The sequence below is a fragment of the Seriola dumerili genome, unplaced genomic scaffold (genome assembly GCF_002260705.1).
Source record: "Seriola dumerili isolate Sdu_G_001 unplaced genomic scaffold, Sdu_1.0 BDQW01000153.1, whole genome shotgun sequence".
Lineage (NCBI taxonomy): Eukaryota > Metazoa > Chordata > Actinopteri > Carangiformes > Carangidae > Seriola > Seriola dumerili.
The window spans coordinates 963469-989867 of NW_019174408.1; the positions used below are offsets into that span (position 1 = coordinate 963469).

A 26399-nucleotide genomic window follows, 5' to 3' on the forward strand; every position below is an offset into this window, starting at 1 on the left:
GAGGTTTTTACCTGCAGCTGTATTATCTACAGAGGTGTCCTCCTCTCCACAACAAACAGACCAGGGGATTAAAACCAGCAGAAACAGCCAATAAGGAAATTTCACTTTAAAAGTAAGTGGTGAAGGAGCACTACGGTTTGTTTTGTTGTTGAGCTCAAATATCAACAGTCTTTCTCCAAAATCACTGACCAATTAATACATTTTATAAATTAATAAATGAGTTTTTACCAACTGTATCTACATTTAAGTACCAACAGGAAACTTATTTTGTACAAAAACTAATTAAAATCATAGTTGGTGAAATGTCCACAGTATTAGAAGATGTTGTTAAAGATTTCTAAAGAGTTCTATAAAGAAACTTTGGGTTTAGATGAAAATAAATCAGGATATTCAGGGTTAATATCGTTTCATCCTCCAGTGACACAGATTTACTTTGGTTCAGGTATAAGTTAAAGTGTCAGCCGTCACCTACATCACCCTCACCCACCTGATCCTATAGCAGTCACAATTATGACAAGATGTGGGTGGAGATGAACTCCAAGCAAATAAACAACGGCTGTTGATTTGAGCACATAATGTGCGTCTTCATGCTTGGTCAGCTCCACCTCGGCCATAACTAGCTTTGGCTTCCTCATCCCTCCCCCTGTCGCTCTCTTTGTTTATCGGCTTTTAATAGAAGAGCTCTTTTTATCTCTCACGGTGAAACCAAACACGGCAGGAACTCTAACACGACCATCCACCTGTACCTGAACAGCAGCGCTCACACAAACCAGGAAATTAAAAAAATAAATGGGGTAAAACAGAAGAAGCAATGCCCTGGAAGCTGACAGAGGTGAAGCTGACAGCTTTGGCTACACTGACACTGACAGAACAGGTTAGTGAAAGCTTCATCGTGCTCTGACAGGAGGATGTGGAGGAGTAAAGGGGAAGAGAGGTGGGAGGCGGAGGAGGGGAGGGAAGACTCAAACTTAAAGGTCAACTTTATCTGCTAAGGACGGAGCAGACGCAGCAACATCGCTTTGGGATTTTTTTTCACGGATCACCAAAAAGGGATGCTCTTATTTGGTGTGTGTGTGTGTGTGTGTGTGTGTGTGTGTGTGTGTGTGTGTGTGTGTGTGTGTATGTGTGTGTCGATGTCTGTGAGTTATATTATTTGTCTTCACGGTATCCAAAATGTTGGAACTGGGTCAAAATCAATGAAGTAATGGACATCTTACAGGCACTATTACGACATGCAGCTGTGAAATTATGACTTTGGTGACGATGTTATTTTCCCAGTAATATCTTTTATCTGCTAACAGGGAGATGCTGTGGTTTCTTTACCAACTTCTGCTGATGTGTTTGTTTGTTCTTAAAGATTAAATGTTCTTTAACCAACGTAAACAGAGGGGGAGATAATGCGAAGCCCTTAGAGCAGCTGGTGAGTTCCACTGGTTAAGATGCCAAACACAACTGATCTGGGACAGTAAATGATGCATTAGGTAACTCTCCTTTTCCAACAGGAACCACTTCCTGTTTTGGCTTTGATTTTGCAAATTACTTCAATTTAAAATTTCAACAGTCATAAACAAGAAGGAGAAGAAATGCTGAGGATTAAGATGAAGAAGAACGTTCCCTAAACGCCTCACAAGCAGACCATTGGTAGATACCACAATATAAAGTAACGATGTTCCCTCAATGCCTCACATGCAGGCTATCGGCAGTTACTACAAATAAACTATGTTCCCTAAACGCCTCATTAGCAGAGCATTGGTAGAGGTTACAATTTAACAATGTTCCCTAAACGCCTCACATTCAGGTAGACTCTAGCTAGGCGGCTGCGCACAGAGAAGCCAATAATAATAATTGATTTTTTCTGCAAAATCAAACTGTTTCCTCTCAACCCAGAAGCAAATGTTCCATGCCTTCGAATCTTAGCAGTTGCGTACCTGTTTATTCTACTTACCTGGAGGTCTTTGATGTTTGGGAAGGGAATTCCAATGGTGACCACTGCCCTGGCGTTGTCATCTGTGAAGTCTAGTCCTTCACTCACTTTTCCCCTGCACACAGCAATCAGCAGCGCACCGTCTACAACGAAGGAATCACGACGCAGTGAATGACGAGTAACACAGCAGAAATCAGAACAAGATGATGTCGGCTTTGGGGCAGTTAGTTCAGATGCAGTAACACCACTTACATTTCTAGTTACAAATCAGTTAATTTATTAGACTCATGTGACCACTAGACGATCAAATTGACGCATTTCAGCAGAACCAGTAGCTTGGTCCTAAAATCAGAGATGTTGTTTACCGGTCTTACCTCTTTCCTCGCAGTATTTGATGGCGTCGTAATAAGTCTGAAGCAGTTCGTCAAAATCCCCCTTGCCACCACCGCGGGGCTCTGTGATCACGGTCTTCTGTTGTTCCAGCTTCTCCCACAGACCAGTGTTGATCCATCGATCCCGCAGCTTGTCCAGCATCTGATCAAATCACAAGAGGTTTCATGTTGTAAATGCAGATGCTTTCCTCGCTTTTGAAACTGTGGTTGAGAAAGCAGACTGACTGACTGAGGTTATCCTCCCACTGTTCATCTAGCTCTACAATGAGCTTGACATCTTTTGTACTTTAGTGAAATGTCTCAACAGATGGATTGCCATGACGTTTTAGTACCGATCACCTTGGCGCTTGGTAAGACCCAAAACCAGAAAGGCCAGGTTTCAGCTGACAAAACCAGACAAAGAGAAACCAGGAAGTTATTTGGACTAAACCTCTACCGAATGATGGAAGTATCAAGAAAGAAGAAGGAACAGGTCATGATTGAACGCCACCACCTCATCTGTCAAACATGGCGCTGGTTCTGTTATGGTTTGGTGGGCTGCCAGTGGAAGTGTCACACCGGCATTTATTGACGATTTCACTGCTGTTGGAAGCAGCAGGATGAATGTAGAGGTCTACTGGAGCATACTGTGCTCAGATTCAGCCAAACGCATCAAACCATCAAACCTCATTGGGCGACATTTCATCATTCAGCAGGACATCGACCCTAAACATACGGCCAAAGCAGCCAAAGAGCTTTTCAGGGTGAAGAGGTGGAATGTTTTTGACTGGCTGAGTCAGTCACCTGATCTCAACCCAATTGAGCTGCATTCCACTTTCTGAAGAGCGGAGTAAAAGGCAGAGACTCCACAACACGCAAGAACTGAGAGTGGCTGCAGGGAAAGACCTGGGAGAGCATCACCGGGGAAGATACAGAGCGTTTGCTATGGGTCAAAGACTTCAGGCAGTCATTGACTACAAAAGGAATTGCTTTTGAATCTACAAACTTTGGATGGGATGTGTTAAAAAAGGACTATATCTTCCACCACTCACATTAAAGCTGAGAGTTGGTACTGTAATGTAGCATCCACCATTTTAATTTCAAATTAAATGTGTTGAATCGCAGAGTGTGAAAGACCAAAAAGTATTCAACGGTGCAAATCCTCCTGGTCCTGGACTGTACTTCCTGTCACGCAACACTGTAGGTCAAGTAGGCAACTGTAAGACGTGGCACTGTAACACATTACAGACACTTTTACAAGTCTGAAACAAAAAGCTTGCAGGAAGCATTTAGCCAACCATGTTTGCTCCTGTGTCCTCAAACAGCACGGATTTCTGTTCTTTACTTGCACTTAGAGAGCTGATGTGTTTAAACCCCCTCTGTAATAAAATCACTGTTGCTGTGCTATTGTTAGTACAAAAAGTCAGTGGCTCTCAGGGGAGGCACATTGATCTAAAAGCCCTCATTCTAACATAGCCCCACTCATGTCTGTGCTGTGCAGATTATATCCTTGAATAAGCATGGCCTCGAAATCAAAGAGCAGCTTCACTGGCTTGGAAATGTGTTAGAAGGGTCAAGTAGAAGTTCTTCTTGTAGTCAACAGAAAACTTCTCAACGGGGTAACAGTGTCAAGCTGTAAAGTCTGAACCAGATGCAGATGGGGCCATAAAATAAATGGCAGGAAGGTCGGGAATATTCACTGGTACCTTGTCTCACCTGCACGAAAAGCCAACAGCTCAAGTGTTTCTCAAAACACCGGTCAAAGCTGAACAGAAACAGCAAAGTCAGACGAGGAGACGAGACAGTAAGAGAGTGTTGATAGTTTCTTGCATGCCAGTGTGATGGCATCATAGTGGTGAAATGAAGCATGGGAAAGATTTAATCAGGTTGGTGCGTCCTAAAGCAAGTGGGGCCAGGACACTTGCATCAATAAAACATAGCACATTCACTAAATATGCAGTGTTACATCGACAAGGACCCCCTCGAATTCAGCAAACTGTTTGTCCTGCAATTGCTTTTCAGTGCAATCTTGAGCAGGAGATGAATAATTCATGTTATGTACTTAAGGCAGATCTACCACTAAACAAAACAGCCATTATCTGCCAGGCTGCACTTGGAGAGGAGCCGATTCCACGAGGAGAAGAGCACTGAGGAAAAGTGCTCTCACAGATAAAACTGACGCAGAGTCAGTAAAGACAGAACCACGGGTTGTGTCTCTAATCTTGTCTGAAGAACCTTAATCGACAGTACTAGAGGTATCTAATGTTGTTAATCACTGGCAGAAAATGTTACTACATGTATATTTATCATTTAATAAGAGGAAAAACCTTTTTTAAAGCTGAGGTGAATCGAGTGAGGACTGAACACGTTCGACAAATGCAGTCATAAAGAAAAATCTGGGATTATTAAAGACCAAATGTTATTTGTGAAAATTGTTGTGATGATCAGAGATGTGACTATCATTTTCCAGTAATTTATGATGACTGACAGCTCGTGCACAAGACCAAGACCATCCTTAGGGGGCAGCAGTCTGCCAACATACAACGTAAACATGATATCCACTCTTGGATGTCAATATCTACCGTTATCTTCCTGTCTGGAACGCTGCATGTTGGGGGTTTACTGAGTCCGTACAGCAGCATTCTCTTCACCTGAAGTCACCACGAATGCAAAGTCTTCCCCTCCCTCCACCCAAGTGTCCAGGACGTCGTTGCTCTTTGGCTTAAGGTGCTTTGGGACAAACAAAGTGGACAGTCTATGACTAGCACAGATATAGAATACAAGGCATCACTTGGGTTCAGATCTGACAGGCCGCTGCTCCCCATCACATCAGGTTTGTTTTTTTTGGCATAAGTCCTGCTGCAGGACATTGAGTACTCAGTGGTGCCCTCTCCTGCACCACATCCAGAGACCCCAGGTAGGCCAGATACTCAGCAAACTGTCAATGCATCAGCACAAAGACCCATCTGAACCTTCCTACCCGTGACACACAGTTGAATAGGACTCGGCAACCTCAGCCTCTCAGTTATTCCACCATCAAGGCGGCCGTTTGCCACAGATGCAGTTCTAAAGGAGTCTTTGAAGCACTCTTAGTCTGATCCTGCACCAGTTCACCTCAGGACACCTCAGCAAGAGACGTGGTTCACGACAACTCTGCTTCAAAGCCCAGGTGGAGACACAAACTCCTCCACCATAAACTGGAAAATCTCAAAGGTAATCCCTCCACCTTTAAGATGCAAAAAATATTCTCCGTTCATCCAACCAGGAAGCTGCTTCCCACTTCTCCACGTCTGATGCTGCTGTGCTGCCGTAGTCCACTGAAGACAAAGTGTGACTGAAGTGGTTCATGAGAGATGACGTTCTGTACAACATTGAATTATCTGGTGATGATCATGTGCTCGATTGTCACCAGTCTCTCTTTCACTGCACACCTGCCAAATTAACCTCTCATATCAAATCAACATTAATACCAATCTCCTACAGGAGATGTATGAACAGTGTAGAAGCTGGTTCAAACCGGTTTTGACCCACTCATATTGGACTATGTTGGGAGGAAGGTTGCAGACTCAGGTCGGCCCAACCATCAACAAAGGATTAAACTCAGTGTCTGAGAAGAGAATGACGGAGTCTAGAAACACTGGTTTCAAACGTGAAGATGGGGGAACAGTGCACAATGTAAAGCAACGCAAAGTCAACACACTAAATAATACGTATTTTTATATCTGGTTTAGTATTAGTAGTAATTTTGGTGGTTGGTGATTTTGCCTCACTTTCCAGGTGTTTGTGCTTCATGCCACGTACATCACGGGACTGGTGCGATAAATGAAACTGGGTGGATGTAGGTGTGTAGCGGAGCGTGTGACTGTGCAGTCAAACGGATCTTTAGCACCTTCAGCAAAGGCTTTCAACCATGTGAGTGTTAGACGCTCAACAAAGAAATTACAGACAGAAAAATTACAGACACAAGCAGCTTCGTGAATAATTTAAGGACAACATCTGATAGAGAGTTTAGCTGCCAGACTGAGCTGAGCTATAAAATGTCAATCTACAGCCTCAACCACACACCTCAATAAAACAGCAAAGGCATGAAAACAGACGACAGCAAATATTTAAAGAGAAACAACATGAAAACAAGTATGGCAGCTTCTGCACCCTATTAATTACATTCCACAGCATGTTAGATATGTGCATGCAAAATAAATAAGTTTTATCATAAAGTTCCAATTATGTTCATTAAAAAAGAATAAATTACGCTTTGCTTTATGGCCATTGTATTCTGTAGGATACGTGTCTGAGACTGATGAACGTCACTAACACTTCATTCACTTATCTTTCTGTTTATTTATATATTCTAAGGTGCTTCGCTGATATGTCCTTTTATTCTATGATTATTTTCTTTTAATAAACTCTGGTTATTTACTTTATTTCTTTTATTTCTACTTTTACTCGATAATATCAATATCCAATCTTTCATTTATGGTTTTACTCACTTTAATAAAACCCATCTGTTTTAGTATTTTATTATTTTATCTCTGTCTTTATCTTTGCTCCAGTCTTCAGTGTTTCCTCACTTCCTGTTATTGTTGTCTTATTTTTATAGTTTTTATTTCTTGGAGCTCTGTGTGTAAATGGGTTTGACTGTGTGTCACACTGTTTGTATGAAAGTGCTATACAAATACAGTCTAACTGATTAATTGATTGATCTCTGAAGATATCATTCTACTCGTCTTCAATCAGAAGTGAATCTCTTTGTTTCCCACCACTGTCAGTCTTTAACAAGAGATCCATTATATAGATCTCATATTAATGGGAATGAGCAGGGTTTAGCACATCGCAGGGCACAACAAAGTGTGAATAATTTATTGTCCTTTCTAGGCACGGTGGGTACAATGCTCAGCCTCTGCTGGTGACACGGTAAAGTGGGCCAGATCTCTCTGCCAATTGGGACAGGGTGGTGAAACAACCAGATCGAGGCAGTGAACTGTAGTCTTTCTCGCACTTTTACACTTTCCCTTTCTTCCACCCACTTACTATCTCCCCATCTTTCACCTCCTCTGCATCCGGCCTCCCTCTCTCTCTCCTTCCCCGTGTCCCCGGTGTCAGTGAGCTGTGTGGCGACACGCTGCAGCTCCTCTAGTGCCTGCTGAATTATGGAAGCGGTTTGGAGGCGACGGCATTAATGAAACATGGAGCCAGGAGCCACATTTCGCGGTGGCGAGGGGAGACGTGTTGTTGCGGTGTAAATTATTCAGTCCCAAAATATCACAGCAACCATCACGCCAAGACTGGTGGCAAGAAGCCACCTGCCACCTCCGGCCTGCCACTCTGCCCCCGTCCTCCGCTCTACACATCGCTGCCATACTGCCGGTGACAACGCCACGTGGCGGGAACACTACCTGCTGCCCAGAGAGGAAGACAATCACCGACGTGACTTCATTTACTTCTCCCCGAAGACGTGTGTGTCCTTCTAAACTGAGCCGAATATAAACATTACTGTTAATTCAATATAAACATCCATATAAGGATTTTACATTATGCAGATTAATTATTAAATTAAAACTGTCTCTTTTACAGTCAGTTGTGAAGCTGTGATAACTGTCAGATTGTCATTGTGATGTTAGTATTGGTTTTAAAATACAGGGGTTTATTATTTTTACCGAGAAAAACTTCTGTAAAGATTAAATAATCTAAAGAGATAACGCTGGAGATATTCTATATTGTTGTTAAGTGTTTGTTCCAAAGCATTATTTTAATAAAAATAATAATAAACCTGTTTAAATTTGTTTCACACCTTTTATAAGAGAAATGGTGCTTTAAAACAAAAAACATAAAAACAACAGGTTAAAAAAAATTTATGTAAAATGAGATATAATAATAATAATAATAATAATAATAATAATAATAATAATAATAATAATAAAATAGTAACTTAGGAAAGAAAAAAAACTGTTTAAATATGAGGGCGAGTCAGTAGCTGAATGGTTAGAGCCAATATAAAGTGGGTGCATAAGCTCTGAGCAGGCGAGTCCACAATAATAATAATGTGATTATTTTTGGATGTTGCGAAATGAGTCAGATTTTCAGTTGGAACGATCGTTTTTTCATTTAAGTTTCACTGAAAACTAAAAATTTTTGTTGAGTCTTTATCAATCAAACATGTTTCCTTCGCGTCTGGAGAATATAATCTTTAGGTCGGGGCGTCTCTGTAGCACCACAACACTTATGGTGCTAACAATGCTAATGCTAACAATGTGACACATGAATTTTCCCTAGGGGATAAATAAAGTATCTCTCTACATTTTACCTTTATCAAAAAAATTGGAGCTTCTTCTTATTGTGGTTTTAACTATATTTTGATTAATCGTGCAGCTCTAGTTTTCAGGTAACGAAGGAATGTGTCACCCAGTGCAACTGAGCGGAGTCACTGATCTGTCTCTGGAAACACTGGAGCTCTACGGCTCAGAGGAATGAGATATGTCAGGTGTTGGACATGCACACGCACACGCGCACACACACACACACAGTTAGCAGGATCAATTCAATAGTAGTTTTAGTCTTTTTTCTGACTGTTGGTCGAATGAAAGAAGAAATTTAAAGATAAAATCCTGCAAATTTTTTCACTGTTTTCTGAGAATTCTTTTTTTAAATTAAACGATTTAGTGATTAATAACCCACAGATGAATCACTGCAGCTCTGCAGACAGAAGTGTGGTTGAAGGAGGAGGTATCCAAAGTCTGAAAATGTGAGGCAGCTCAGTCGAACAGCAGTAACCCTCAAGTTTCCACTGTAAAAACTCATATAAAACATCACCTCGGCTCTGAGAAAGAATCAGGAAGTATATGCCACACTGAGCAAATTGACCCATGAATCTAATATGCTCCCAGACGCAGACAGAAACAGTCTCGCTCTGAGATAACAGTACTTGAGGAGCTGTGTGATTGGTGCTTCGATAGCCCTGAGCTGCTGAGGACGGTGCGTGCTGGTGGGTGTTCACCCCGCGGTCCGCTTTGACTTTGATTTGACACGCGCTCGGCAGAGACCAGGCGCCAGCGCTGGGTGCGTCTTCACACAGACAGCGAGGCGACATCACCTAATGGCCCTTATCTCAATCTCCTTTAAAAGCATCTTGTAGTCCCTGCCATTTTTTTGCTGCCACTTCTGCTTTTTTTTTTTTTTTTTTTTTTAATAAACCATCAGTCCCCCTCTCTCCTGTGGAGCACCGGTCCGTTCCTCTGGCGGCTGGGACCAGACGGCAGGGCCCGCTGTGGTTTTAATGGGCATTAACTGGGGGGATGTTGAGGCTAAAGTGCTACAAAACCACAGCACTGGTGCAGGAGTGTGTGTGTGTGTGTGTGTGTGTGTGAGCATACTTTGTGTGTCCATGTGTCTTAAAAAAGAAATGTATTGAGCTGTGCGCTAATGCCCAACACTCTCCTGAGTTTTCTTTGCATTTATTTGACTGTAGTTGCCTGGAAATGAAAACCACAGCTACAGAAACTTAAATACTGAAAAGACTGTGGCTCCCAGGAAGCGACTCATTCTCACATGTTTCGGTTCAAAAGTAAATACTTTTTGGAGTAACATTTATTCCCATGTAGTGATCATATTTGGGACAAACACGTCATTTAACTGGGACGAACTCGACATCTACAAGCATTAAAACACAATATTTATTTGAAGAATGAAGTGTAGCTGCTACAAAAAGCAATCACATAGAAACAGTTTGAGCCGGACGCCCCGTCTATAGAGGACCGGTCGATCACTCATGAAGTGATGGAAATGTAATGTCCTCCAATGTGAGGACGTCTGGAAGGACGTACATTTCCCTGAAACACCTTTCTTTTGTTTAAGCTTGTCGATTTAATTTTTTTTTTTGTCTATTTATTATTATTATTTTATTAATATTTTTTTTTTTATCTCAACGCTCTGTTTTCCTGTTCTCTTTATTTTCATAATTGCATTGTGAAACAAACAAACTGAGAAGATGGATCACTCTGTAAACGGAGTTAACAAAGAAGACCGATTCCAAATAAAGGAAAAAATAAAAGACTCTGATGGAGCTGGAAAGAGAGACGGAGCTTCCTGCTGTGTATTTCTGACTTTGTGTATTTGTGTTTGTGTGTGAGAGCAGTGAGCAGAGCTTTAAGAGACACCTCTCTGACCCCGCACGCCTGCTCTCCTCACCGCTCCCTCCTCCGTTGTGTACGAGGGGCTGATAGCCATCACCTAGACACACTGAACAGGGACGTCTGGAGATGACCTATCCTCTCGGTGTAGCCCGCACACACACAAACACACAGATCACAGAGCAGACGGGACTCAGCGGCACCAACGAGGCCTCCACGGGCTCCAATTAATACCCCAGCCCTTCATATCCCCTCATCTCCTCATCTTTAAGAGCTGGCTGCAGATTAAATATTTATGCATCAGCAGAGAGAGAGACAGAAGACTCCTACACGGCTATCATTAATAAAAAAACATCCCTCAGCTCGTCGTCGCTGCTCGGCTGGCATCGCAGGCCGACAGAAAGGAAGGTAAAACGAGAAAACAACCAGGCCCCGGGTCTTCTTAGCTTTCCCTCACAGTTTGGATGACGGCGGCGTCATCAGCTGCTTCGAGAGGGCAACTGGATAGCGAGCCAACACGGGCTGCGGAGGAACCAAACCGCCGATCACAGCGTGTGACATCATGAAACACAAGTCAAACACGGACTGCGCTCGCACGCCAAAGGCAAAAACTAAATTTGCCGAGGGCAAAACACAACTGTAAAGGTTTCAGCGTTTGACGTGTCCAATGAAAATGACACTGACTCATCAGAGCACAGCAGTGGATCAGTGTCTGGCTTCCATGATAACATGTCTCCGCAGCTGATGCAGGATGTGAGTGTGGAACAATACAGCAGGTGATAGCTCATATATAACAACCGTGAGCTTCAAACACTCACACTTGGCTGCTGAGACACAACGACAGAGAGCAGGAGACAAGCTTTCACTGCTCTAACATTTATCACAATGTACAACTGAAGATTTTACATGATAAAAAGGGGTGTAAGATATATTTCTGGAGAAGCTGTGGATGATTCAAGGCTAGAAAATGATTGAAATGTATTTCTATGAATTGAATATTATTTACATATATAGTATTTTTGCTGGTGTGAAGGAGCTCAGAAACAACGAGTAAGAACTCAGGGATTTGAAGATATTATTTATGTAACAAGAAGCAGAGAATTCTTCACCATGTCTCTGCTTTTATTGTTTAATGGATATAAATTATAACAGCGTTTTATATATATATATATATATATATATATATATATATATATATATGTTCCAAACATGTATATATATATATATAGAAAAACATTAAAAAAAGAACATATGCTATTCAACTATTTCCTTCTTTACTGTAAATTACTATTTTTACCTCTAAAAACTATTCAAATAAAAAGAAGAGGAAATAAATGAATCAGTTAAACTGGTGATAATCGATGCACAAACATCACAACCAGTGATAAAAGTGGAGAAAGCTTCATTTTTAAAGGGCTGGAAGTCAAAAACAGAAGCGCTGCGTTATAATATAAAGATCTGGCTCAGAAACAACGAGCAGAGTGAGACTTCAGGGATTTAAAACATATTATTTATGTAACAAGAAGCAGAGAATTCTTCACCATGAAAGTAAAAATGGTTAAAAGTCTCTGCTTTTATTGTTTAATGGGTTTAACCACTCATTATGTGAGTGGTTTCCAACATGGCGGCACAGTCCCCCAAAGACAATCTGACATCATTAAAAAACAACATGTGCCACCTGAACCCTAACCCTGATTTAATTTTCTCTTCTCTTTCCTTTTAAAAAACATTTTAATTACTATTCAAATAAAAACAGGGTTATAACGGGATGAAGATAAACGTAGAAAACACTTCACGTTAAATAAAAAACAGAGAACCGCTGCATTATGATAATATAAAGATTTTAAGTGATTTATTTTCATACTGACTTTAAACTCTCACTCTGGAGTTTCCCACTGTCAGTGTGTTAATTAACCAAATTGCTGAACTGAGCGAAGTCACATGTAACATGTGCAGTGTGGACAAACGCACAATGATAAATGAAATCCACTTTCCCCCGCTGTGAGCTGATGTGACAAGTGAGCTGCAGCGCACGTAAATTATTCATCAACAAAAACGCACAACAAACAAAGGGGGACAAAGTGTCTACGAGTGTGCTCTCATTAACTGAAAGAGGATCCACTTCTGCGAGGATGACGGCACTTAACAAGAACCTGACAACCGCCTGTATTGATCAGCGGTGATCTATTGAGACACACGACACCAGCGGAGGCCGAGCTCGTCACACTGGGATCTGCTGGGATCCAGCGGAGGCTTTGAAAACTGAAGTTAATACAAATACCTTCAAACAACAAAAGCACTGGACGGTTCTCCAGTTTGCGGTCTCCAGCGCCCCCCAGTGGTGACACGTGGAAGTGCACGGTCCAACAGCACCACTTCAATACAATGGCATTAATACTGAGTGTCAATGACAATAAGATCAAGGAGAAAGTAAAGATGTTCTAAGACGATGTGATCACCACTCCTCTCATGATGTAGACTCAGTGAGCACTTTATTAGGAACACTATATTCACACTAGTTAAAGCCTCTATTTACTCTGAAAACAGAGAAGGAATCTGAGTCTGATTAATGAAACTTGTTTTGCACATTTCACTTAAAACAGATTAAAAAAAGATCAAATCAAACATTTGATTCAACAAATTAAAGGTTAAAACAACAAACTGATTGTTGCACTGGCTAAAAACTGCAGACACTTTCCTGCTGTGGACAACCTACATTACTACTGTACTTGTACTTGTAAACACACAAATTGTAAATACATTTCCTTTTTATCTCTATTTATTTTATTAGTGTAGTAATATTATGATTATTATTAGTATATTTTATCTTATTTTCTTACTTCTATTAGCATCTGTTCATCTTGAGTGGTAAGCTGCATCCAGAGTTTTCCACCCTCAGAAAAACCACATGAATTTCCCATGTTTTCCACATGTTTTCCACATGTGTTTCCTACATTTGATCACGTGTCACATGGTACCATATGTGGAAAACATGTTACCGCATGTTGTAACGTGTCACAAATACTGCAGATTTTTAAAGTTAAAGTTTCACCGTAACGTTTTGAAGGAGTGCAGTAATGTGAGAGCTGACGAACAACATACTGTGTACATGGGTTTATACATGTAATCCCATCGGCTTCACACGTTACACCACAGAAATGTTCCGAAACCTCACACGCTCACATTTCACGTGTGATTTTAACATGTTTTCACATTAATTTCACATGTGCAAAAAAGTGTTTTATACACATTTATTTTGTAGGAGTTTGAATTGTTAATTGTTTTGTTGTATGATGTGATTTGTAAACCTGGACTCTTCTGTACCGCACACCACAAATACCTGACCCTGTGATGAAGAACATGTGACAGATGTGTGACTGTTTCCTGTCTCAGCGGAGTGTGTTTTAGTCGTGTATTTACCTTGTAGGACGGCAAGAAGCAGAGCACACCTTTGGCCACGACCTGGCAGATGTGGAGCAGCAGGGCCCCCACCTCGTCCTGGAAGGTGTAGGTTTCAGTGTGCTGGAAGGTGGCGCAGAGTTTTCTGCCTTGCGGTCCTGCACCAATGGTTCCCACCCAAACCTGAAGAGAAGGTTGAAATCACCAATATACTTTCATATCATAAATATTCTCATGCACACAACCTGAGCGGTGACCAAGACCAAACATGTCTAAGTCCAACAAACCAGTTGTTATGTGACATAATCTGCAACGTATTTAATGTCACCTCTAGCATTAGTCACTGGAGTGATGTAAATGTGGTGATTATTGATTAAACCCCTGAACAGCTCCATTAGACCAGGCCTGCAGATGAGTTTAATTTCTCTCCAGTAGTTAGACTGTGACATCTGCTGGACAAAAGTGGCACCTATACAGATGTGGAACAAACCACTGGCCACAGTTTCAGATTGGTTTCTACACCCTCAGATTTAATGTCTGGGTTCAACCTGCTGAAACAATCAGGGCTCACAGACATTTCTACTCTAGTTGAACTTTTAAAGACCTGGACCAGGGATCCTGCACCATTTTACACATCTAAATCGATGCTTTTTAAGACCTCGATAAATCTAAATTCTTTTATTCTTTTGTTTCTTGTTCTCCTGTAAACGATGTTTTAAAATAGAGGCAGAGGAGAATCTCAGGAGGAGAATATCAAAAGAACCACACCATTCGTTTTGCATGTTGGTAGAAATAACTATCAACTCCTATTACTGCTAAACATTTTCTAAATCCCACAACAGAATTTCATATTAATCTTTAGATGATCAGAAGGAAAACAACATATTTTTAGTGTTTTATGTCAAACTATTAGGTTAGCGCCACCTAGTGTGTCGGCACAACCACGTCTTAAAAATAAATTTGTGTCTGTTAACAAAGCAACAGCAGTGTGGAAGAAGTGACATGAAACCGCAACCGCCATAATTATTCTTGGCTTTGGTTTTTTCTTAAACACGCCATCTGCAAATTTAATACCTACAACAACTTTACAGTAAATAAGAGACATTCTCAGACCTTATTTTCCCTTATTTAAATTTTGAAGACTTTTTAATGACTCTCTGGAAACCTGCCGGACCTCGTGTTGACGAAGACAACTATACAACTCTTTCTCAGATGCAGGTTTCAGGAAGATTTCAATGAGTCCCGAGGAGAACGGAGGGAGGTTTTAACATCAAATCACAATTAAGAGTCACATCATCTAATTGGGATTATAACCTGGAATCAAGCGTTCGGTGTTCCCTGAGGCTCGACGACACGAGATACCGACCTGGGACTTGTTGATGACGTGATTGGCCTCCAGCTGGATGGAGAACTTCACCCCGAGTTCAGAGGAGAAGGAGCCCATGGGTGACAGGGTTCCAGATGTGAGCACGATGCTGTGCACCGACCCGCTCAGGTCAGAGAAAGCCTGGGAGACACAGACACAGACAGAATGAAGCGTCAATAAAAATACTGTATATAACATAAAGCACGGTGGCTCAGTGGAGGCTGAAGAACCTGGAAATTACATATTTCCTATTCAGAGCCATCACTGTGGCCTGCATGGTGGAGTCTGCCACATCTAACCTCTTACCACAGCCGGGTTGAGGCACCAGAAGCTGAGCGTCAGGACTTCAGTCTTCACTCGGGCGCTCTGGCGCTGTCTGTATCGAGGCCGCACCAAAAAGCCCTGAGCGTCGGGGGCATCAGGTGGGAGCTGGTTCGACCAGGCGTAGGTCCTCTGCAGAGCTACACGGTAGTCCTCGGCAAACCTGCAGAGACACGCAGCGCAACAAAGCAACCGCTCAATTCTATAAACCACATGACGGTTTATCTGAAGCACCAGCATGACTCCGAGTCGTCTCTGACCTGCAGTTGTCCCTGAAGAGGAAATCCAGAACCATGAAGAGGTTTTTGAGGACAGTGGAGGAAGCGGAGCTGATGACTGGGACCTGCACCATGTCCTCTTTACCATTAACCAAACCAACACGCTCCTCCTTCTCCAGCACTGCCGCCAGGTTTTGCTGTCACACAGAAACACGACAGACGACACGGGAGAACAAAACAGAACGTCTGACAACAAATAACAACACGCGACAAATCACAAATATCACATAAATAAATGAGACCCAGCTGCTTCTTTTTCCTTTTCCCATCAATGACAAAGTGATTTTACTGAAAACGATGAAAGTGAAAAAGCTGGGGGAGGACTTGTTTGTAGTTATGGCAGTGACCTTTGACCTCCAAATTCTAATCAGTAAACGTGAACGTTTGTGCCAAATTATGCCAAAAAAGAGATTTTCTCTCGGTGCTCCTGAGATATCACAATCAAGGAGCCAAACCCATGTTTTGTAACATCACTGTGGCCTTGACCTTTGACCTTTGACCACCAAAATCTTATCAGTTCTTCCTTGAGTCCAAAAGAACGTTTGTATGAAATCTGAAGAAACTCCCTCAAGGTGTTACTGAGATATCTTGCTCGTGAGAATGAGACAGGCGGACGAACAACCTGAAAGCATAGAACCTCTGGACACAGCTGTCGCCACCGCGGAGCTTTAAAACCATCACGTTAGCCAGAGGGAGCAGCTCTATATGTACTTGTTTGTCTTGTGATGTGTGATGATAATTTCCAAATATGTAGATTTGTGCCAAAAGTCAGATTTTACTTACTAACAGGAAACAAGCTACAGATTTCAGTAAACTGCCCTCGAGGACTCACACTCATCAGACAGGTGAGGGTTGGACTGGACATTTGAACTACGCTCATTCTACAGTGAAGCGGAGCTGCTAACTGCTAACTGCTAAAAATAATGCAATTCACAACATGCATCAGATCAACTGAAGCTAATGAAGTCATGCTAGAATGTGTATGGGTGTGGTAAACATGAATAGTCTACACGTAGAGCAGAGACATTTGGAGGGTGTTACCTTCAGAAGATTAAAGGTGCCTGCAGTGATGCCCAGCTCGTGAAAGATTCCCAGGATGTCCTTCCCATTCCAGACTTTACTCGCCGTCTCGTATCCTCTCTCACTCAGCAGGCCCTGGCTCTCCTGGATCCAGCTGCACCAAGAGACACGATGAGTAAATATCTACTGGAATCATGAACCACAGATGTGCACAAGGAGGAATGGGTAAAGACTTTAACTTTTACTTATCGATCCGGTGCTTTAACGGTTCTCTTATCGGTGCTTTTTGTCATTTTGTAGGAGAAAAAAACAAAACAAACAAAGAACAGAATTAACATTGCTTATATTCTCATGTTCTCGATTAACATTAAAACACACCTGACGCAGCGACGGGTAAAATACGAGCTAGTCCGTTGAAAACTGTGTGTGACGGACTTTCTCTTGGACGTTTCCAGAGATCGCTCGTGTTTCCGCTCTAACGTGTAAAAGACTGAACCACACTTCAAAACGTTCAGCTCTCTCCGCCGTGGACTCTAAGAGAAACCCTCAGATCTCTGTGTGTCTGAGAGAAGTTTCTCCTCTGGATTAGGAACGGTGAAAATGCATCATTCATAGACGAAAGTCTTCAACAGAATCAGTTGGTTTTATGTCACAAAAACAAACGGGAAATCGATTTTCTTAATTTCTCAAGTACCGAGAGCAGAACCGATAAAGTTGGATCGATACTCCGGCCTTTAAAAATGTATCCCTGGAGCTGGTTTAATTCTGGGTTTTGGTGCCCATCCCTATGCACAAGTGAGGTATTGAATCTCTAAGTGACTGACTTGATCAGGCTGTAGCAGAAGTTTCTGAGCGGTTCGTGTTTGGAAGCTCTGATTTTGTTCTTGATCATGCTGTCCAGCTCATCCTTGCACGTCAGCAGGTTGTTGCGGTCTAACGTGTAGCTGGCGCTCTCCCTCGCACAGTCCTCGATGTTGTGGGCTTCGTCCAGCACCAGGATCTGACCCGCCAGGTCGATCTCCATCTGAGGGAGATGGAGAAAGAAAAGAAGGAAGAGGATTTAATCCCTACACGCCGTATAAACTGTGACTGTATCTCTGAACACTGAAGTGTCCTCACACTCTCTCTGATCATCGGGTCCAGCAGGTAGTTGTACGGGCAGAAGATGATGGCGGCGCTCTGCATCAGTTCACGAGCAGCGTAGTACGAGCACGAGCGGAGCCGTTTGCCCAGAGACACCAGGTCCTCGATGTCCCAGGCTTCACGCAGTCCACTGGCCCGGAGACTTTGGTGGTCCCGCATCCTCTGCACCCCATGGTAAAACCGGCACGACCTGCCCTGTAATACACATTTATAGAGAGGAGAGAATTAGATCAAAGTATAATAATAATAATAATACACTTCATCTATTAAGCACCTTTTGAAACCATGTTAAAGTGCTTTACAGAGGAAACCAAAGATTCAAACAAAACCACATCACACTTTAAAAAGAGAAACCAGAAAAACTGAATTGGATGAAATGCCCCAAATATGAGTAAAAATTAATTAGAACAAAGTTTACAAATAATGTGCAGCTAGGAAACTAAAACTATAATAAAATAAATCCTCAGATCTTGAATCAGGGAGTTCCCGCCATATATTTGCAAGTATACAAGGAGCCTCTCACATACACTGAGTTTACAACCATCAGTGACTAATAATAGTAAATATTCACATGTGAGAACCTTAAAGTGACAACTAAAAGACTCATAACGATTAAGTGAATAAAATTGTCGTCTGACTCAGTGACAGGTTTGATGGACAGCGGCCAAGAATAATATAAAGGGAAACACTGAAGGCTTTTACATTTTTAGAAATTATCAACTAATAGCAACTTTGATTTAAAATAAAAAACATTATTAGTATAGTGAAATCTTCAGACTCCATCTTCCTTTTTATTTGTCAGTTTAAAATATGTGACATTAGACTTTCTTCCCCCAGTTACCAGAGTTGACACAGTACTTTAGAGACCTGCCTGTGATCAGGTGTTGCAGGTATTGTCGTGGTTCTCATGTCCTGACACTCACACAGTGAATGAAAAAGACGTGTAAAGAAGCAGCAGCTCATGTACCGAGCCCCAATTACTCTGTCAGCTGAGGTGCCCGCTTCAGACGTCCCACCCTGCTCTTTATGAGTCCAACAGCTTGAGGTGACACTGTCACACAAACACTGTACACCGGTGGACTCTGCGACCTCCAGACACAATAATAACCTCTGAATGAGGTGGTCTGCTTCTCACAATGGCGCGCTGAACTCGGACGCTGCGCCGACACTGAGTCCCGTCTGCTCGGTGAAAGGGGAGTTGGGGGATTAACGAGCAGCGCGGTTAGTTTAAGAAAGTCAGGCGTTAAAACGGAGGGAGGGCAGGTGTTTTGACTGAAGCCTCCATTAGCTTATCAATGTGTATGAATCACTTTGTGTCTGTACAGCACGGTAACCCGACACGGACTAGACTAGACCCCGAGGTGACGACGACACAGAGCATCACTGACATCTCACTCCGGCGAGGGGTTAGAACCAGGCCAGTTATTTCATACGACTAAGTTAGACAACACCTCCACTGACAGCTTAATTGTCCTCATTACAGTAGGCGCCTCAACTTTAGGACAGTATGAGGGGTTACAAGTGTCTCATGTTTCTAAAAAAGAAAATGGTCCTTGACATTTCAGTGTGTTCGAAAGACTCTGCTGCAACAATTGTGGATATTGTAGCAGGATAATTGCTGCTCTCAGGCGACATTATTGAAGGAAATTTGTCTGGTAGCAGTTACCTTACAGTCTGTGTTACAGGGTGACAGAAAATCCCTGTAGTAAAGGTCGTTTCACAGTACGTGATGGTGTGTGGTCAAGTTATACCCCGTTTACACCAAAATTAGTGAGTATAAGCAAGTTTTTTTTAAACGTAGGTAAACTTGCTGAAAAGACGGTTGACTCCTTTTACACTGCCGGCCAAGTTTGCCGGAGACAACACACACGATGTCACCACATGCAGTTACAGAGCCCGTACGCACGTACGCACGCACGCACGCACGCACGCACGCACGCACGCACGCACGCACACAAACGCCGTGCAAACTGGTAAAATGGACGCTTCGATCGATGGCTGTGTTTTTAAAACCTATTTCAGGGCTGCAACTCACTCTTTCATCACCAAGCTCAGTGTACTCAGCACCGTGCTGGACAGGTGACAGGTGTGTTTGTGGTCTGAACGACATCACAGCTCAGAAAAGGGTTGAAAATTAACGTCTTCACCCAGGTGTTGTGTTTACATCAATGCTGATCGGAGCCGATAAATACCTGCGTCTACTGCACTTATTGATCCAGACATCCACCTTTAAAACCTACAGGATGTGACTCTTTGATTTCAATTATTTATGTGAATAATAATGATGTGTGTGTGTTTGTCAGTGTTCATCCTCACATCCTTGCCCTCCAGCAGGTCCTTGCAGCGTTCGTTGCGGTTGGAATGAGGCGCCACTTCCGGGTTGATGCAGGTGTGATCTCTGCTTGACAAGATGGTCATCGGCACGCTGGAGTACACGGTGCGTTTCAGCTCGTGGGCGATCTGGGTGATCTGTTTATGAGTGCGGGTTCCGAAGAAGATCTTAGGCATCTTCTTTTTGCCGTCTTTGTCTTTGTCCTTGTCCTTGTCCTTGACGCTCTCTTTGGCTGAAGCACACGGGCACCAGGAGCAGGGCTCCAGGGGCTGGACAGAGAAGAAGAAACAAATGTTGAAAGTTAGATTTCAGAACCAGAACTAGTCTGAGGAGCAAGGAGGACAGCAGCCCACCAGGCTGATTGATATCAGAAATTTACTGAACAAGAAAGAAATCTGCATTGTTCTTATTTATTGCTCCTCTGATTTCATTTCTTCATCCAACCCAGTGGGTGGGGGAATAGGCCTTCAGAGAAACTGGCAGACTCACAGTCAGACAGGGAAGTCAGCAACAGCTGTACAGTCAACATTTGCCTGCTTATAAAGATCTTCAGCCTGAAAGCTCTGCTCCATCCATCTTTGGAGCGAAGTCGCTAGAACAACTGATCAGCTGCCGTCACACCCTCGTTACTGGGGCAACTGTTGTGTCTCAGGGAGCGCCCCTCATTGGAGAGCGGCAAGTGGTTGGACACCAACTTAACTTCAGGTCCAACAGAAAGGATTCAGCTTTGAGACGACACAAAGATCTGACTTCTGCTGTCTGTTATAAGAACTGATGTCATTCTCTGATAACTCTTTTTTTATATTATTATTATAACTATTGCCACTCTAAGTTTGTTGACATTAGCAGGCTGCATTGAGCTTTGACCACAAAGCTTGCACACATCTACATGGCATTCATAGCCTCTCAGTGTTTTAGGATTCAAAGCATTACCAACTCATCACCATTACCTATTGTCTCAATACACTTTCTGAAAGACTTGTCCTGTTTGTCTCTTTTAGAAAACACACAGTGAAGTATAAAGAACGGGTGTCCATAGATCAGGCGTGCGGTCTCTCTGCAGCAGATGACCTTTTCTCCGTATGAAAGTTGATAGGCGAAACCATTGTGGTGGCTGGGAAAACGTAGCTGCTTCATAATTAGCCGTCCAGTGACGTGGTGGAGTCTTTTTTCCTCCCGCTCACAGGTTAAGTGTAGCCGGCACCATTTATGAAACTGATCCTGCTTATGTGTTGAGCTCTTTTAAGTGGTGTACTCTTTGACTGTTCAGTGGCTCACATGCATCATCCAATCACTGGCTCCTCCAATCCAGAACTGGAAGTATAATATTATTGAAGATCTTTAAGTCTAAAATAAATCAATATCAATAGTAGAAGCAGCAGCAGAATTAATATTGATAATTTACACTGGTTTCACTAGTTTAGCCATTTAACTTAAGCTTATATCTTTTTCTTCAGTTTTCATTTCCTGCACAATGTTTGTTACAAAAGACCCTAATTTAGAGGAAATAACAGTAATCAGTACATTTTTGTAAAAAGAAAAAATTAATTACATAGACATTCTGTTCTAAAAATCCAAGTATTTTCAGTGGCCGACAGGTAGGATCAAGTTCCTGATCAGTAAAACATCTGGATTCTTTAAGCTCCAACGCTAAAGAATCCAAATTTTTATCTCTGTTTTGTGTTTATTTTGACAAATTTATTTAGTGAAAACATGTCGGACATCATAAAAAGGCATCTCAGTTATTGTTGATCCATCTGATCGCAATCAATCAATCAATATCTTCTGCTGCTCAGCTCATTTTCACATCTTAATTTATTTTAATGATTAATTTACTAGCTACCACTAACAACTGTAGTATTTCTGGCTTCTTGCCCAACAACAGACGTGAACTGAATCTTGATGTAGTGATTCATAACTGTCAGAGTCGAGTTTAATGAGATAAGTCTCGTTTGTTTTCATTTATATTCATAAAAAGGTGCCAATAATTGTGTCTGACTGTATATTTTATTTCACTACATGAAAACATGTTATTTGTTGTTGTTTTATAAGTAATATTTTATCAAATATCCTGGTTATATAAAATTGGTTCATTTGCATGTATTTCAGAAGATATTCTTAAAATTCAGTGGTGCCAATAATTTTGACAATGACTGAAGGTAAAGATGATAAAGGAGAAGACTGTCCACTAATTACTGTCTTTTAATTGGAGTAACAACAGGTTGGTGACCTCCAGTGAAAGGAACCAGACCAAAAGGTCAGCACTGATATGTGCACCTTGTCCACGGTATTATCTTTAGACTTTTGTGAAAAGTGTCTTTCCTCTTTCTTTAGAGATGATCATATTTTTGTCAATAATCAATAAACATTATTCACAAGCTTGGAAAAAAATGTTTATCCCTAAATTCCCTGCAAATTACCTGAATGATTCCAGGTAAGAATGAATGGTATGTGCTGTCACGCATCGCAACTTACAATGGGGATCAGAAGGTAGCACTTGTGACGACAGACGAGTGGCTCAGGTTACCCACCAGCTCAGATTTTCCAAGCATGTTTGCCCATCAAATATTACAATGTGTGATGGAGTACAGGCCAGAGAGGGCCCTTAGAGAGCCATCTCTCAGAGTTAAGAGGGATAACGAGCCCTGAGCCCATGTGAAAAATAAACAGAGGTGCTGCAGGGCCCCAACACCAGTTCAAGTTACCTTTCTCCTCTGGAACAGTTACGCTTCACAGCCTGGGCCCTGGGCCCGATCACCTTACCTGCTGCTGCCACATTAAATAGAGCCATCCAAATATCCTGCCCCAAGATGGCCAATAATTACTTATTCATTGGCAGGAGGGGGGAGGAGGGGTGGGCTGGGGCAGAGTAGAAGGGCTTGCTGATGAATAGAGGCCCTTGTCAAAAGCTGCAGCAGGAAACAGCTGACACAAGAGTATCCTTTTACGCGCCTGCCTCCCGAGATGCCAGGACAACAAGCTTTCAAGCTTGGCCCCACAGCCCAGAGCAGACACCCCCTGGAAAGGAATGCAGATAACTGGCAAAAGGGGCAAACGGGACACCAGCTCCTCTCGCAACAAGAACATACTGGTTCTTTCAGCGCAGAACAATTTCACTGGTGCTGCTCCTTGGGTGCCGTCAGCAATGACAATGCCCTCGCTTTGTCCGTCAGACAACACGTAACGTGAGGGAAGGCATGTGTCGGTTCACTGTAGGGTAAAGGTTTACTAAGTTCCTTTAGGTTTATAAGTATACCATGTTGACTTAGTACAGGTATACTAAGGGTGTTTTCACACCTGTTTTTTTGAGTCCGTTTAAACCGAACCCTGGTTCGTTTTCCCCCTTGGTACAATTCGTTTGTGCAGGTGTGAAAACAGTAATCACACTTGGGTCCGGACCGAAACAATCGCACCAAGACCCTTTTGAGGAGGTGGTCTCGGTCCAGTCCCAAACAAACTCTGGAGTGGTTTGGTTTTGGTGTGAAAGAGTTCTGAACTCGATCCGACTCCACTAGAACTAGAACTTTCCTGCTCCAGACAATCTGATCAGTAAGAGGGGTGAACGTTCTCACCTGGTTTGTAATGATGCATTTTGGTTCACTTGATTTTTCTGTGTGAAAGCAAACCAAACCTACAAGTTTACAAACTCATCAACTGAGTTGGACCAGATCAAACCAACTTTAGGTGTGAAAATGCCCTTTAGGTTTACAAGTACACTATATTGACTTAGTACAGGTATACTCAGTTCCTTTAGGTTTACAGGTATACCATGTTGACTTAGTACAAGTATACCAAGTTTCTTTAGGTTTCCTAGGTTCACTCAGGTATGATAAGTTTCTTGGGATACCGACACTGCCAGGTGTGAGTGTACGCAGTGGCTAAAGCCCTCTTGAATTGACAGAACAGAGGTCAGTGGTGTTACTGAACACCTCCGAATATTCACAGGTAGGCTTCTGTTGCTTTACTCCCTGCCAACACCTGATAGATGGAAATCTCACACTCCAGGGGGCCAGTCAGAGGGCACCGAGGGGCCGCAGGCAGCGGATCGCTTAGGTATCACTGGCGCCTCTCGCTGGATGCCAATTTGCTCCTCATTCCACAGCTTTCAGGGGCTAGGAATTCGTTCCAATAAGGGTGGGCTTCAATAGCCAGTACCTCAGAAGACATGACACCGAACACCCCCTCCTCCCGATATGACCGCACTGTGCAGGGAGGGACCGTGGCAAATATCTGCCCTCCAAAGCACCTGTTTATCCCTCGGGCGCAGTAACCAGCGGGTGAACCCCATTCAATATTTATCCCCGTGGCTTTCACAGATCAGCGGGCCGGGCGAGGCAAACCCTCTTAATTAAAACTGGAGCTTGCTTCAAAGGGCCCCATTCAGGCCGTCAGTCAGCACTCCCAGGACAAAAGAGCCCGGGTCATGTAGCTGCAGGGAAACCAGAGACGGATGCGCTTTTTCGACTTCACTTTCCCTCCTCCTCTTTTTCCACCTCCCCGTCATCCACAGCTCTAAATCCAAGCCACACACCTGGCAGGTTTAGACGCAGTTGCGAGAGTTCAGCCATTCTTGTGAGCTTTGCGACAGCGTTTTATTTGTTGAGCATGTGTAATGATTATGGGTAACCTGTTGGTCTTTGGGACCTGCAGAGAACTCAGGAACATGGATAATTCACCAGAAACCGCATCGTGATACCTTTAAGAACACGGTGTTACTTGATGCACCTGCTTTGGTTGCTTCTTAATGCTCCAATGGGTTGATACGAGATCCTACACCTAAACTTTCAACTTACAGCAGAAAACATTTCATTATTATATGTGATTATATATGATGGTAAACTTACTAAGTGCTAAACTAAGATAAAGCAAGAAATTTGAGAAAATATAACTGGATTTTTTAAATTTCTGACAATTTTAGACAAAAAGAGGAATTGTAAACGATCAAACTGCAACCATAAAAAATCTGACCTTTATGAAGGTTATATACGGTACTGTGCAAATGTTTTAAGCACTTTAAATGCTTAGATTTTTATCCATCACAAACTTTTGCTCCGTCCTGTTTGTTTTGGTTTTGATCCAGTTTTATGATCACATTAGAGACTACAGTTTGTGATGCTGTTAAATTGAGGTATTTTTTTATATTGTCTCTACACTCATTAAAATAAATGGGGTATTTGTATTAATGTGACTGTGGACTGGTGCTTTTGAGTCTGAAGGAAATTAAACTATCACTGCAGAACCTGTAAACTACTGTAATAACTATGTGGTGTAATAATTTTTTATCTTACTATTTTGCGTTAAATCTTTCCATAACGGGGAAAAAGAAGTCAGTCTTGAAAAGACTCTTCATCAATAATTTACAGATCATTTGACTTCATACAAAAGACATGAAAATGATCACATGAATAAATACAACAAACAGTTCAAGTCACATATAATTGTAAAACCTGTGTGGATATACACAGACCCCTGTTTACACAAATATTCCTGTTTCTTAAGGTGATATAGTGTAATATACTGTTTGTCTTAAACTATCATTTATATACTTTGTTTTCTAAAACGAACATGTTTTTACAAACACACATTAACTACATGTTTTAAACTTTAACCACAGCCATGGTCAATTAGGTGGAGTATACCGCCACCTGGTGGTGATGATGAATATTGATTCTGAACCTACTGCTGACATGGTGAAACCATAAAATAAGAACAAGTCCATTAATAGCTGTAATCCAGTCTGTGTTTCTGTTTAAAGACACTGAACGGGTTCAACAGACTTTTCCCACAGCAGATATTTTAACATCTTACAGCAGGACGAGCTATAGCAGCTAATAACAGCTAATGATGCTTCTGTTCTATTTAATGTCTCAGTAGTGGACAAAGAGGATCTTTTCATTTTGACATGTCACTACAGGAAAAGCACAGGTGTAATTAATAACATTAATGATGGCTGTGGTTCATTAAGGTGTCCAGGTTACACATTAGTGCCTTGCTACAGAACTGAGACACATAACACAACATCATTAACCAGATTAGATACACCTGAGCTTTTGTCTGGTAAAAATGACTCCTGTGAAAAGGTTTAATCAGTACTTTGATTTGTTAATAATATTTTGTAT

At 42.1% G+C, this 26399-nt stretch overlaps 1 protein-coding gene across 1 annotated transcript in view; it reads right to left on the reverse strand.

The window, feature by feature from the left end:
• brip1 (BRCA1 interacting protein C-terminal helicase 1) overlaps positions 1–26399 on the reverse strand; it is a 37901-nt gene that overhangs the window by 8591 nt on the left and 2911 nt on the right. Inside the window, exons 6-15 of the mRNA XM_022751365.1 lie at positions 20265–20549; positions 17925–18143; positions 17630–17829; positions 16827–16959; positions 15768–15922; positions 15493–15670; positions 15187–15327; positions 13842–14003; positions 2299–2458; positions 1946–2067 (exon numbers count right to left, since the gene is read on the reverse strand). Of these exons, the coding sequence (XP_022607086.1) occupies positions 1946–2067; positions 2299–2458; positions 13842–14003; positions 15187–15327; positions 15493–15670; positions 15768–15922; positions 16827–16959; positions 17630–17829; positions 17925–18143; positions 20265–20549 (1755 nt within the window). The remainder of the gene's footprint in view (positions 1–1945; positions 2068–2298; positions 2459–13841; positions 14004–15186; positions 15328–15492; positions 15671–15767; positions 15923–16826; positions 16960–17629; positions 17830–17924; positions 18144–20264; positions 20550–26399) is intronic.